This window comes from Cervus elaphus, chromosome 15, assembly GCF_910594005.1.
Source record: "Cervus elaphus chromosome 15, mCerEla1.1, whole genome shotgun sequence".
Classification (NCBI taxonomy): Eukaryota; Metazoa; Chordata; class Mammalia; order Artiodactyla; family Cervidae; genus Cervus; species Cervus elaphus.
The window spans coordinates 34,736,687-34,751,875 of record NC_057829.1 but is presented as its reverse complement, the minus strand read 5'-3'; the positions used below and the strand labels follow the sequence as shown (position 1 = coordinate 34,751,875).

Below are 15,189 nucleotides of genomic sequence, written 5' to 3'. Positions count from 1 at the left end.
GTAAGATCTTCCGGGTAGTTTCTTCTGGATTCCCTATGTGTGCATAACGGGTTAATGGTAAGATCCTTTGGTCCCGTCTGTCCTACTCTTACCTTCCATAATAAGAGGAGTCACAGGAATACTAAGTAACTTGCTGGGCTCAGAGAAAAATGGTGGAAGATATGAAACCTGGCTTCCAATAGTCCTTTGACCCAAGCCATTTTTCCTCTTCAATAACATCCATTCTAACATGAGTTGTTTTTCTGATAACTTCCTCGCTGCAGATTTAACACCTGAGGAGAAGTACGGAAAAACAACAACAGTTTAAAATTAGGGAATCATTGAAAAGTTTTGGTAAGGTAAAGGATTAGAACTGTACTTGTGGAAGATTATTCTGTCGTTTATAGGTCAAATTTGAGAAAGAGATTATTGAAGTGCTAGAACACACCTCACTTGGGATGACCCGGGGAGGCGGTAAAAATAAAACCATGGTGTTGTAACTAGCAAGGCCTCACGTGCCTGTAGCAGAGAAAACCAAATTCTGGCAGCAGGTGTTTGCATCGAAGTCAGGATTTATTGCAGGGTGTCAAGCAACAGAACGGGGGACAAGACTCAGACCCACTCCAATTGGTCTTTGAGTGAGGGATTTTTTAAGAGGAAGAACAAAGATGGTGGGATTAATCATCACTTTTTGATAGTTCTGTGACATTTCTTAATCATAGTTTTGGGAGTCAGGATATCTCTGGCTTATGTTTCTCTGGCCAAGTGGTCCATGACTGCAGAGTCTGTTATCTCATCTTATCCTGAAGAAAAAACCTGAGTTTGTATGTTAATGGTGAAATCTACAACAGCGATTTTAGTCATCTGACTCTGTTTGGTTAGTGCTCAATTACCTCAGCATTGAGGTCAGAAGAGACAAGAAAGGGAATAGAGTTTTGGATAGAGAAATTAATCATAAATTCAGTATCTTGTAATAACCTGTAATGAAAGGAATATAAGAAAGAATATATATTATATATATATATAGTCCAATTTATATTTATAGTCCAATTCTCACATCCATACATGACCACTGGAAAAACCATAGCCCAGACTAGACAGACCTTTGTTGGCAAAGTAATGTCTCTGCTTTTTAATACGCTATCTAGGTTGGTCATAACTTTCCTTCCATGGGGTAGGCGTCTTTTAATTTCATGGCTCCAATCACCATCTGCAGTGATTTTGGAGCCCAGAAAAATAAAGTCAGCCTCTGTTTCCACTGTTTCCCCATCTATTTGCCATGAAGTGATGGGACTAGATGCAATATTAGTTTTCTGAATGTTCAGTTTTAAGCCAACTTTTTCACTCTCCTCTTTCACTTTCATCAAGAGGATCTTTAGTTCCTCTTCCCACTTTCTGCCATGACTGTGGTGTCATATCTGCATATCTGAAGTTATTGATATTTCTCCCAGCAATCTTGATTCCAGCTTGTACTTCCTCCAGCCCAGCATTTCTCATGATGTACTCTGCATATAAGTTAAATAAGTAGGGTGACAATATACAGCCTTGACGTACTCCTTTTCCTATTTGGAGCCAGTCTGTTGTTCCATGTCCAGTTCTAACTGTTGCTTCCTGACCTGCATACAGGTTTCTCAAGAGGCAGGTCAGGTGGTATGGTATTCCCATCTCTTTCAGGGTTTTCCACAGTTTATTGTGATCCACACAGTCAAAGGCTTTTTCCCTGAAATATATCTAATTATCTAACGGCTTGTTTTGCTTGTTTCCTCAAAGCACTAAGTGGACCATCCTGTTCTTCATCCTCAATTCCTTTTAGGTCAGCAACTGCAGTGACTAATGACTTGATCCTTGTACAGCTGGATGATGGGCAACATTCTTTGTTTTACAGTGCTTTTATTACAAGTTCTGACATTTAATTCATCCACATCTCTGAGGTAGGAACCAATATGTCCCTACTTTACAGATAAAGAAACTAAGGCACAAATGGGTTAGATAATAGTCTCAGCTTGGAAAAGACCCTGATGCTGAGAATGACTGAGGGCAGGATGAGAAGGGGGCAACAGAGAATGAAATGGTTGGATGGCATCACCACCTCAATGGACATGAGTTTGAGCAAATTGCAGGAGATAGTGAAGGACAGGGAAGCCTGGCGTGCTGCTGCTGTAGCCACGCATTTCAGGAAACAAATACACTCAGAAGGACAATGCAGGTAGTGGAGTGGTTTATTACACCAGCAGGCCCAAGGCAGAGTCTCCTCTTAGCCAAGGACCTTGACCAGTTATTGTGAAAACCTTATATACCCTAAGTGTACGTGCCCAAACCCACCTCCCCACATTCCCCAAAACTAGCCTCAACAAAGAAAAAGAAAGATACAATCAAAGTTAACCTGTGATTCATAAGCCTTAAGCCTAGGTAGTTAACAGTGGACAACTATCAATAGACCTGTGGTCATAGCCCAATAAGCATAATAGAATTTATGATTCTATTTGGTTACACAGATAATTAGGGTATTCTTTTAGGCGACAGTGAGTCTAGGCATGAGCCCTGGGGCTGTTCCATTGGCTGAGGGGGTGGGGGTCTGGTTGTCCAGTTGGTATGCCATTTCCATAGATCTGGGCATATAGCTCAAAGTTCACAGTCCAGTCCAAGATGGAGTCCTGCTTTCAAGATGGAGCCTGTTCTGTCTGTTTCCTCCTTCCTCACAGTCCATGGAGTCACAAAGAGTTGTACACGACTTAGTGACTGAAAAACAATAAGCGTGCACAAAATGTTAATGGCAGAACCAGGACTTAAACTCAGTTTCCCTGGTGACTTAGCTGGTAGAGTATCCGCCTGCAACGCAGGAGACCTGGGTTAGATCCCTGGCTTGGGAAGATGCCCTGGAGAAGGAAACAGCAACCCACTCCAGGATTCTGGCCTGGAGAATTCCATGAACTGTATAGGCCATGGTGTTGCAAAGAGTTGAATTCAACTAAGCTACTTATTCACTTTCACTTTCTATCTGTCCACCAACATTGCTCATAAGTGCTGTGCCATATGGATCCATACATCTTTAGTAATGAAGAGGAAGGGCATTATTTCTGTTGTCCTAAAACAACTTAGACTGCCATATATTTCTCCAGGAAAGATAGATTTATTACAGGATCAGCAGAGAATTACAATTTGGGGTCTGCAATCATGTGAACAACAACACAAGCTCCCGCCACCCCACCAAAAGGAAGAACACTTTTAAGAAGAAAAGGACATTGGGAAGGCTGTAGAAAACAGAATCCATGGGTTTTCTTTGGCTGAGTCCTTGCCAGAAAAGAAGATTGGTCTTCCTATCAGCCTCTGCTAGCCTCACAAGGTGTGAGAGTGCCCCCTATCAGTATCACAAGTCTATTTAATTGTGGTTTTTATTTATTATTAACTTCTTGCATTTCCACAGAGCACAGTAGAGCTTAAGTTCAAAAATTAGCTCCACAGTGAACAGGATACATAGCCCAGAAATAAACCCATGCACTTACGGTAACAAAAGAGGCAAGACCACACAACGTTGGAAAGACAGTCTTTTCAACAAATGGTGCTGAGAAAACTGGACAGTTACATGTTTTAAAAAAAAAAAAATTACATCATTCTCGAACACCATACACAAAAATAAGCTCAAAATAGATTAAAGACCTAAATGTGAGACCAGACACTATAAAACTTCTAGAGGAAAACAGGCAGAAGACTCTGACACAAATTGCAGCAATATCTTTCTCAATCCATCTCTTGGAATAATGGAAATAAAAACAAAAATAAACAAATGCGACGTACTGAAAAACTTCTGCATAACAAAGGAAACAATAAACAAAATGAAAAGACAACCTACAGATTGGGAGAAAATATTTGCAAATGATGTGACCAACAGGGGATTAGTCTCCAAACTTTACAAACAGCTCATGATGCTTTACAGCATCAAAACAAACCCAATTAACTAGTGGAAGACCTAAAGACATTTATAGAAGACCTAAACAGACATTTCTCCAAAGAGGAGATACAGTTGGCCAAGAGGCACATGAAAAAATGTTCAACATGCCTAATCATTAGAGAAATGCAATCAAAACTACAATGAGATATCACCTCACACCAGCCAGAATGGCAATCATCAAAAATCCACAAACAATAAATGCTGGTAAGGGTGTGGAGAGAAGGGAATCCTCCCACACTGTTGGAGGGGATGTAAATTGGTACAGCCACTATGAAGAACAGTATGGAGGTTCCTTAAAAAAATCTACAACTAGTGCTACCATGGAGAAGGAAATGGCAACCCACTCCAGTGTTCTTGCCTGGAGAATCCCAGGGATGAGGGAGCCTGGTGGGCTGCCATCTATGGGGTCGCAGAGAGTCAGACACGACTGAAGCAACTTAGCAGCAGCAGCAGCAGCAGCGCTACCATATGATTCAATCCCACTCCGGCATGCATCTGGAGAAAAACATGATCCAAAAGGATACACACACCCCAATATTCCCTGCAGCACCATTTACAATAGCCAAGAAATGGAAGCAATCTAAATGTCCATCCAGAGAGGAAGGATGAAGATGTACATATATACAGTGGAATGTCACTCAGTCATTAAAAAGAATGAAATAATGCCATTTGCAGCAACATGGACGGACTTACAGATTGTCATACTAAGTGAAGTACGTCAGAGAGGGAAAAATATCACTGTACATCACTTACATGTGGAATCTAAAAAGAAATGATACACACGAACTTACTTACAAAACAGAATGAGATTCACAGACTTAGAGAACACCCGAAAGTATCACAACATTGTTACTCAGCTATATATACCCCAATACAAAATAAAAAGTTGAAAAAAAAAAAAAAAACTAGACCCATAATTATCCGAAGCATAACGCACCATCTATTCCAACACCATTATCTTAAGCTCCACAAACTCAGGGCGGGGGGGGGGGGGGGGGGGGTCTCTCCTGCAAGATGATGACCAGCCCACCAGGCCAGAGTGGGTGCGGACTCTTTCCAAGTTTCAAGCCCACAGACTCTTCTCCTTTAGGGGAGAGAAGGGAGGAGCTTTTGCCGTGGCCCCGCCCCAGCCTTGTCTTTATATCCCCGCGCACTGCGGGTGGCCTGCCGGGCATCTTAGGATGTGCGCTGCAGCGATGGGGAACGCAAAAGAAGATGAGACCTACTTCCAGAGGACCAGTCTGTTCTGGGTTACTGTCATCATCCTCTCTTTTGGCTATTACACAGTAAGGACAGTGGGCCCCGAGGAAGGCTAGGTGAGGGGCTGGAGTGCTGCCTGGAGCTGCAAGATCCCACCTGGAGCCGTGGAGAGGCGGCAGGCGCATTCGCGGCTCTCGCGAGCTCTGAGCCAGGGTACTAGACCCGGGAAGAAAACGCAGGCGCACTCGTCTGTCTGCGCATTTCGCCTGTGTTGAGATCTTGAGAAACCGGCTGCCCACGCTTTCCCTCCCCACCCCATGACTAGGTGACTAGATCTTTCAAAATGGTGGCGAAGTCGGAGGCTGGCGGGGCTGCTGCCTCCTACTTCCGTGTAGCCAGACCCCTGCCGTCGCTGGTCACGGTCCTGGTGCTGGGATATTTCGGGGTAAGGTGTAGTACGACGCGGCGCTTTTGTTTTGGCCCGCCAGGCTCCCGTAGAGCGAGGGGCACTGGGGAGGTGGGGAAGGAGGGAGGTCTTGCGCTTGCGCGTCTGGCGGTTGCCTAGGTAATTGGCGTAAGCGGAAGTTCGGTGGGCTCGTCAGGTTTTCGCTTGGAAATGTTCCTGCCTTTGCGTCTCCAAGGTTAGTAGGACTTATTCAAGTCTGAGTACAACTAGAGGAGAAAGAGGCCAAGTTGACAGTTCTAGGCCTGCCAAGTCAAGATAGGGCTTCCAAAGCAGAATGTTTGAGGCAGTTGGAATTGCTTGGAAAATGGGGATAAACCTAAAGGTTGGGTAGAATTTAAGTGGTAAGAAGGGATAGAGAGGATGTGCATATTATGACATAGATGTGAAATCAAGAAGACAATCTCTACTGAGAGGAGCAGGAACTTTTTTTTGAGAGACAGAATTCATTTAAAGAATACAGTGAAAGTGAAAGTCGCTCAGTCGTATCCGAGTCTTTGCGACCCTATGGACTATACACAGTCTATGGAATTCTCCAGGCCAGAATACTGGAGAGGGTAGCCTTTCCCTTCTCCAGGGGATCTTCCCAAACCAGGAATTGAACCCAGGTCTCCTGCATTGCAGGCGGATTCTTTACCAGCTGAGCCGCAAGAAGATACCCAAAACAGTGGGTTGCGGACTACTACATTGTGGAATTCAGTAAGAACAGAAGTCAGCTAATCTGGGCACTAAGTCTGATAACCACATAGTTTCCTTGGCAGAAACCTTCCACTGGAATGGCTTTTAAAAAATAGAATTCAAGAATTGAAGCCCATATGGCTTGGTTCAGAGTTGCTTTGGTCTGTTATTTGTTCTTGAAGAATCAGGATTATTTCATAGCCTTGGTTAAAAATACATTTAAGTGATCTAAAAGCACTCTGGTTCTCTTTCAGTGGATGGTCTTCTGGCCTGAGAGTATTCCTTATCAGAGCCTGGGACCCCTGGGCTCCTTCACTCAGTACTTACTGAAGCATCATCACACCCTCGTGCATGGTGGGTAAGTAGAGCTCCAGAAATGGGATGTGGTCCCCACAGCTCCCGTCTCCCTGGAAGGCCCATGGTTGCCTTCTAAAAGTGGTGCTCGTTCATATTAAAGCACCTTTGTTTTGGAGGTTTTTCTGTTAGATCTCATGAGCAGAGGACCATCACCTTAAACTAGGCTGACTTTTGTTTCAGGTATTGGCTTTCCTGGATGATTCACGTAGGAGAGTCCTTGTTTGCCATTGTATTGTGCAAGTAAGTGTTTTAATAGCTCTTTGTTGCTTTTCTCTTGGTATCTAATATAAGTTAAAAGTAGCCACATTTGAATAATTCATGCACTTGTAGGCTGAGAACACTCTAAGGATAGAGTTGAAGTCCCACACGTAATACTGAGCTTCACTCAGTACTCAGAGGCAGTACTCAGTAAATAGTTAATGAATGAATCCATTTCATTTGTATTAATGAGTCAATTATTTAGTCATTTAATTTAGATAATTTTTTTCTTTTTTTCTAAAATCTCCCTGTAGCCCCAACTAGAAGGAAAGAGTAGGAGGCTGCCTTCTATTTTGAAAAAGAGATGTATCGACCTAGCCCAGTGACTCTCAGCCCCTAGTCTTGCAACTGAATCACCTGAGGAACTATCTTAAAATTCACCTCTTTGGTTTCCAGACCCAGAGATCCTAATCTGGTAGGCCTTGCTTCAGGCACAGGAATGTGTTATTTTTTTTCAAGTTCTGTAGATGATTCTGGGGTGCAATGAAAGCTAAAAGTCCTGTGACTAGGCCCTACCCAGCAAATGCCAGTGTAAATAATAAATGTGAGAAAACTAGAAAAAGCTTTTCTCAACATTTAGACTTTATGTAAGCATACACAGAAAGTAAATGGTTATAGTAATGCCAGATTACTTTACAATTGAGTTTTTTTCTTTGGCTCAAGATTAATTACCACCTCTGTTTTTGTGGCATTACTTCTAAAAGTGGAAAATAAGATACTTTATTATGTTTTAATAATAAAATAATTAAAATTTTTGGGTGCACACGATGCCAGACAACTGCTAACTGACTTAAATACATGTTACTCCACCTTCTGTTTTACTAAACAAGCTGGACTTGCTGGGGGAGGAGCATAAAGCAGCTTTATTTTTTTAACCTCTCTCCAATCCCCCATGGATTATTGTCTGCCTCCCACCCTAGCCCTGGATAAAATCTAAAGCAGATCCATAGATTGTTCAGTCACTATCTGATATTTTCAAGTCAAGTTTTAAAGTTATTAAAACTATGAACTTTTATCAAATTCAGTACATCTGTTCTTCAGCCAAGGCTCAGCAGGCCACCTTGGGGAAGACGGTGTAATTGACATCTTCACTCTCATTCTAACTTTGTTCCCTGCTCACTAGCAGTAGTTGTTTATGGCCCCTTGGGGTGCCGGAAGTATGTGTAAAGGAAGCAGGGTATGATCTGCCTTGTGATCAGGCAACTGGGTGATGTGGAAGTTGCATACCCATTGTTGATTCTTTCTCTCCAAAGGGTCCCTGGTGGATTTTTGAGAAACCACCCATCACCAGGGATCTCCCTTCCCCAGTTCCCTTGATGGTTCCTTCAACCTTAGTCAGCATGTCACTTAACACTTAACAGTTTCCCCTTAGGGTTGATGATATTTTCCTCTTATCTAGGTTTCTTCTGCCCTTTAGTTAGGCCCCTGGGGCGGAGTCGCTTTTAAGCCCATGCATACCAGTGCCCTTCCACAAGACCTGTAAGGCTCACAAGGACAGCTTCCTTATCCCTCCACTGGGACAAATCTGCAGGTGTGTGCCGTTTCCTGTGCAGCCATGTATCCTATCAGGCAGCTCTACTGGTATTTAAACTTGTGAGTCAGATGTTAACCCTCCCCCAGATCACAGGGGACTCTTGTCAGGCTCTCTGAACGGTTCTTTTGAAGCTGCTTTTCAGGGTGACTTGTGATAGGAGGTGCCACAGCACCAGTACCTCTTTCTGAAAGCCTCTTCACTTCTCAGTGAGAGCTCAGCTTGGAGGTGTGCAGTCCAGCCCTCCAAATTACAGTTTTGGAGTACATGACACCTATTTTGCAATTGGCATATGAAGCCTCTAATGAAAACAAAAAGACTCGAATTGAACATCCAGCTCTCCAATTCTCTTAGAGGAAGCAGCAGAACAGGCACAGAGAGGTTAGGGCACTGTTCTCATGTTCCTGAAATCATTTATTTATGGACTAACATGTTGCAGTATATCATTGGTCACTGTAAATCAGAATGAATATTCCTTTTATGAATGAATGAATACATTTAAATGAAAAAATCACTAAATGTGTTGTTGTAAGGCAGAATAAAGCAGTTTTTCTCCAATTAAAAAAAAAAAAACATGAAGACATGCAGAACATTTGTAGCCCTCGACCCCAAATTCCACTGTCCAGCAATAGAAAGGAATTGATGAATTCTATTTAACTAGACATAAGATTGGACTAGATGTTTGACTTTATAGCTGCCATATATATATACATAATAGACACAAACTCTTCTATAATTTTTTCTATTGTCATATATGCCTATTTTCCCATGTCTATACCTATAAATTGAACTCATTCATTTCATTAGTACATAATATATAGATGTGTCCTAATGTATTTAACAAATCTTCCTTCTGATGGACTTTTAAACCTCTAGCTTTTCTAAACTATTATAAATAATTCTGTGTGAATGAATTTCTTGTATGTCCTGACCCACTGTGATATATATTTCACCTTTTTCTTGTTTGGTGGTAAAATCTATGAATATAGTTGATGCTTATCTACTGACCTCACACCCAGTGACCTTGGTAAATTCATTTTTGAGTTCTAATAGTTCTAATTGTTCAACATTAATGATTTAAAAGATTCCTTTACATTTTCTAGGTACCCAGTTTTATTTCTTCCTTTCAACTCCATATACCTTTTATTTAAGTTTCCTTCATTGCACTAGCTAGTAATGAAAGGTTGCTGAGTAGTGAAGAGATGCTGGGATTCTCAGTTTCTGGAGGAGAGGAATTCAATCTGGGGCCAGTGATAAGGCTTGATTGCTCAGAGGCTTTATTTTTGTGTAATAAAGTTTTGTTAAAGTATAAAAGAGATAGAGAAAGCTTCTGATATAGACATCAGAAGGAGGCAGAAAGGCTACTGCTAGCCTTTAGCAGTAAGTTATATACCTATTGAAAGTGAAAGTGAAGTCGCTCAGTCGTGTCCAACTCTTTGCGACCCCGTGGACTGTAGCCTACCAGGCTCCTCCATCCATGGGATTCTCCAGGCAAGAATACTGGAGTGGGTTACCATTTCCTTCTCCAGGGGATCTTCCCAACCCAGGGATCGAACCCGGGTCTCCCGCATTGGAGGCAGACGCTTTAACCTCTGAGCCACCAGGGAAGCCCATCTACCTATTAACAAGCTGTTAATTAGAGAAAGGAGATGTCTCAAAACTCAGAGTGGCACCAAAGCCCCTCACCCACAACATGCATTTTGAGATAACATTGGCACCAGGTGAGTCTTCCCAGGCCATAAACCAATTGACATGAATCTTGAAAAGACAGGTTTCCAAGTAAATACATAGTTTCATTAACATAGATTAGGAGAACAGTGTATGAGTAAAACATACAGGTTTGTTGAGCCCTTATCTATGGAACCAGATGCCATGATCTTAGTTTTCTGAATGTTTCTGAATGTTGAGTTTTAAGCCAACTTTTTCATCTGGTCCCATCACTTCATGGCAAATAGATGGGGAACCAGTGGAAACAGTGACAGACTTTATTTTGGGGGGCTCCAAAATCACTGCAGATGGTGATTGCAGCCATGAAATTAAAAAACGCTTGCTCCTTGGAAGAAAAGGTATGACCAACCTAGATAGCATATTAAAAAGCAGAGACATTACTTTGCCAACAAAGGTCTGTCTAGTCAAGACTATGGTTTTCCAGTAGTCATATATAGATGTGAGAGTTGGACTATAAAGAAAGCTGAGCACTGAAGAATTGATGCTTTTGAATTGTGGTGTTGGAGAAGACTCTTTGAGAGTCCCTTGAACTGCAAGGAGATCTAACCAGTCCATCTAAAGGAAATCAGTCCTGAATACACTGGAAGGACTGATGTTGAAGCTGAAACTCTTAATACTTTGGCCACCTGATGTGAAGAACTGACTCATTTGAAATGACCCTGATGCTGGGAAAGATTGAAGGCAGGAGGAGAAGGGAACGACTGAGGATGAGATAGTTGGATGGCATCACCGACTCAACGGACATGAGTTTGAATAAAACTCATGTTTTATTCATGCCAGGGAGGCCTGGCATGCAGCAGTCCATGGGGTTGCAAAGAGTCGGACATGACTGAGCAACTGAACTATCAGTTCTGAGTCTTAAGCAGAACTGACTTGAAGAAAGACAGAGTCTAGGGTAAATACATTGTTCATTAACATAGCTTAAGACAAACATTTCCATCAGAAAAATGCATTGGTTACCTCAAGGTTTGAGAACAGTTAAGTTCAGGTGGAACCAGGTGTCATCATGGCAACACAGAATTTTAAGAGAAACGTTTTTAAATTTGTATAGAGAAGGGGAAAAAAATATAACACTAGTAGTTTGTTTCCTGGCCACTTAAGAGAGAGATAAAAAATGTCTGACACTTGTAGCCTATTTCCTCTGTTTGGAGACCCCTGGCCTTCCTGCCTGTTACCCTCTCAGTAACCCAGTTCACTGTCAACTCAAAGTGGTAACAGTAGGCATCCTGGCCTTGTAAACTTTCAACACTCTGCCTCATGTTTTTTCTAGAGTTGTATATTGTATAGATCTTCTATCAGATTAAAGTTCTGTTGTCTAAGTTTTCTAAGAACTTGTATTAAGAGTGGATGTTGAAATTTATCAAATGCTTTTTCTGCATTTTTTATGATCTACAATTTTTTCCTTTAATCTGTTAGTATAGAAAATTATATTGTTTTTGCATCTATTTTTTAAAATATATGAGACTTATTTATATACAGATGAAACTGTAGCAAGTCTGTCACTTGAACTGGGCCATTTTCTTTTGACCTTGGTGTTAAGCAGTTTAGTTTGAATGGGTGTATAAACAGTATTTATTATTTCCATGTGCCAAGCCCTTCACTAACCACTTTGTGTAACTTATCTCAAGGTGAGATAAATACTATTCTTCCTGTTTTTTTAGATGAGGAAACTGAGAGTGAGTGAGTGACTTGCCCAAGGTCGTGCTGGTAGTTAGCCAAGCTAGGATTTGTTTTTTGTTGTTGAGTTCCTAAATTGTGTCTGACTCTTTTTGCTACTCCACAGATGGTAGCCCGCCAGGCTCCTCTGTCCAGGGGATTTTCCAGACAAGAATCCTGGAGTGGGTTGCCATTTCCTTCTCCAGGGAATCTTCCCGACCCAGGGATGGAACCCGGGTCTCCTGCACTGGCCTCACTGAGCCACCAGGGAAGCCCAAGCTAGGGTTTATATCTAATCTGTCTTCAAAACACTTGTTATGAAGCCGTCCCAGTGATTTTTTAACCCTATATGCTCATCAAATCATGTGAGAAATAGTTTCATAATATCATCCCCTAGGCAGTAGCCAGACTTTCTCAGGGAGGGGTATACCCTCCTACATGCATAAGAAAAACTAAATGAACTAACCATTCAAGTTAATAAGTGGGAGGAAAGTGCAAAATAAACCCAATGAAAGTAGGTAGCAGTAACACATTTTTAAAAACTGACTCATGTGAAACCATAACACTTAAAGATGCTGGTGGATAGACTTTTCTCTTTTCTCTTTTTAGGTCGAAAGGCATCACAGACGCCGGGACCCAGCTGCTGTGGTTCCTACAGACGTTCCTTTTCGGGATGGCGTCTCTCTATTACTTGATTGCTTTTAGACCAAAACGCCAAAAACAAACTTAAAAAAGATGTAAAAAAAAACTGAATCACTTTATTGTACACTTGAAACTAATATAATATTTTTAACCAACTATACTTCAATTTAAAAAAAGAGAGAGAGAGAGAGAAAATGTAGCATATAAAGTTCCTAGAGGGAGAAAAGAAGATATTCAAAAGCTTTCTCTATACTTTGATATTCAGCCTCATCTTTTTTGAGGGGTGCTATGTTTACTTGATCTTCCTACTTTCTAGAAAGTTAAGGCCCTCGAGTTATTCATGATCCCTTCGTCAGATCTAGTTAAAGTTAAGTGGATCGAAGGAAAAGATTTTAGCTTTCCAATTACGCAGACTAACGTATTTGGCAGAGCGCTCCCAAGGACCTTCCTGCGGTCCTTGGCTGCACTGACATTCTCCCTGTCACCTGCTTTAAGCCACATACTAAGTTTGGGATACCTTTGCTCACACCTTCTGATTAAAACACCTTAAGACCCTTAGCACCACCATCTTATCAGCTCTCCTTTCCTCCAATTTTCTTCTACCCACTTGGTCCAAAATAGAGTGAGGCCTCCACAGCACATCAATTCCACCCACAGTTATTAGACACCTGTGAGGCAGGATCTTCTCCTCTCGGGCTTCCATTTCACATTACAGAGAAAGATAAGACAAACAAGTGCCTGGAATGGGGTGGGCTGAGCAGTGACACAGGAGACCTGCTAGGAATCCAGAAGAAAGGACTGGAGAATGCCTTTTTTGCCCTCCCAGCCCAAAGCGGTGTCTCCTTTCACTCGGGCCCTCAGACACAGTGCTCTGTAGTGAGCAGGGTCTGACAGCCACTTTCAGGTCAGGACCGCAGCTGAGACAGCTGCTTTTTTAACCCTAACACCTGTCCCACTGCCTCACACAGTGTTTACTCTGATTTCACTTTGCACTAGGTTCAGCAGCATTCCAACTTTTATCTGAAAACTGCAGGACCTGTTCAGTGTACACCTGTCTCAAGAGAAAAGCAGAGGACTGCCCTTGACTCCCATCTTTCTGTGGGTCTCCTTCAGTGTGGGAAACCTGTATCTTTTCCACACTTTCCTATCCTTAATTAACTTTTCTCCAGACTCTGTAGATGTGTCCTTCCCATTCTGACTCACTCAGCCATTCCTGTTCTAGAGAGTCTAGCTCATGGTTCTCCAGCTAATGACTACCTCGCTCATTCACCTGGCTATCTCTTATGACTACTAACTGGTTGGGGCAGAAGGGTTATTGACTGTCACCTCTAGGAGATCGTAGGGTTCCTTTCCTGAAGGCCCCCCTGCTTGCAGGTTCACTAGGAACTAGACCTTGCTTTTTTTCCATGACACAGTACGTCATGTTATTTGTTTTAAACTAATATTTGTGAGAAACAGATCCCTCTGCCCGCTCCCCCCAAAAAAGAGGCTCCAAGTAAAACCACAGCCATGAAAGATGGTAGACTATGAATTGCTTTTGGTGGAGAGTGACTTCTGCACAAAAATCCGGGTCTTTCCCACTGCTTCTTTTGTGATTGAGGGATTATTAATGGTTTCAAGGATAATATGGCAGATTACTGAATAAAATGTGAGTTGTATCTCCAATTAAATGCTTTTCTGGTATGTCAGTTTTTCATACATTGCCACACATTTGATACTATTCTTTCTCCAACTGACTCTATTCTGGAACTATTTGTAACAGGGTTTTGTTTGTTTTTTTCCTACTGCAGACAAAATGCAGGGGATTTCCCGGGCCATCCAGTGGCTAAGACTCTACACTTCCAATGGGCCCCCTCTATGCAGGGGGCCCAGGTTCGATCCCTGGTCAGGGAACTAGATCCTACATGCCACAACTAAGATCCTTGCTTGTGTTTCAAGAGCTGCCTATAGTCCACATAACTCCTCCACATATACCAAGTTGTGGGTGGATATGAGCATCTCCTTTCACTGTAGGATTGGCCTCCTTTTGTTTCTATTACATTTCATTCTGTTTGATACAGTCTATGCAGCAAGTAAATGGAGTACTGTGTTTAATTTAAAAGGCAGTATAAAATGCTGTAATCTTATTTGGGGTATTATCGTGGCTTAGAGCAAAACACGGATCATAGCAAACGGTGTGGGTCGTTGATTTTTTGGAGCCATAAGCTGCATCCCATGGGGTGAAGTGACACACAGAGGCCAGACAACTGGATCTCCTGTTACTCTCCTCCCTCTCCCACAGCCCAGGAGTTTAGGAGTAAGCCTGTGAAGCAAACAATAAACATAGAGACATCTTGGACTTATGTTGCAGTCACAGTGGTTATATGGGAGAAACATCTATGTGCAGTTTGGATGAGAAAAGGCCAAGCATGTTGGAGGCAACCATGGAGGGCAAATAGACTAAAACCCCAGAAATACCAACAGCAAGTAGAGTTTGGAAGAACAAAGAAGAAAGGACCAATGGGAGGAACAAAAACAAAACTAATGACCTTGTTACCAAAATCGTGGCTCCCTGTCCACTAATGTCAAAAAGAAATAAGAGAAAGAGTTTTGAGGAAATAGAAAAGAGCAGCTTTATTATTTTTGCCAGGCCAAAGGGAAGCACAGCAGGCTAGCACCTCAAGAACTGTGCCCTATCCTCAGGAAGAGGGAGAAGTTTTATATCCTTTAGAAGGTCTTGCTTTTTTTTTCTCTTGCAAAGTTTCAGAA

The 15,189-nt window shown here is 42.1% G+C and overlaps 1 protein-coding gene, 1 long non-coding RNA gene and 1 other non-coding gene across 4 annotated transcripts; 1 reads left to right on the top strand and 2 right to left on the bottom strand.

The window, feature by feature from the left end:
• Window positions 1-2,182: 2,182 nt before the first annotated feature.
• On the bottom strand, window positions 2,183-5,423 carry LOC122709591. The gene is made up of 2 exons (XR_006345579.1): window positions 5,285-5,423; window positions 2,183-2,718 (listed from the first exon to the last, which is right to left on the bottom strand). It is a non-coding gene; the product is annotated as an uncharacterized LOC122709591 (long non-coding RNA).
• TMEM254 (transmembrane protein 254) lies at window positions 5,057-14,111 on the top strand. Of its 2 annotated transcripts, none has more exons than XM_043927101.1 (4): window positions 5,057-5,214; window positions 6,524-6,627; window positions 6,807-6,866; window positions 12,409-14,111. In XM_043927101.1, exons 1-4 carry the CDS (start codon window positions 5,110-5,112, stop codon window positions 12,527-12,529), a joined length of 390 nt encoding a protein of 129 aa, XP_043783036.1. In that variant the 5' UTR covers window positions 5,057-5,109; the 3' UTR covers window positions 12,530-14,111. The 2 variants fall into 2 exon arrangements, with proteins under 2 accessions (XP_043783036.1, XP_043783037.1); XM_043927102.1 differs by lacking the exon at window positions 5,057-5,214 and adding an exon at window positions 5,435-5,573.
• Window positions 9,951-10,022, bottom strand: TRNAW-CCA. Its single transcript has one exon. It is a non-coding gene; the product is annotated as a tRNA-Trp (tRNA).
• Window positions 14,112-15,189: the final 1,078 nt, after the last annotated feature.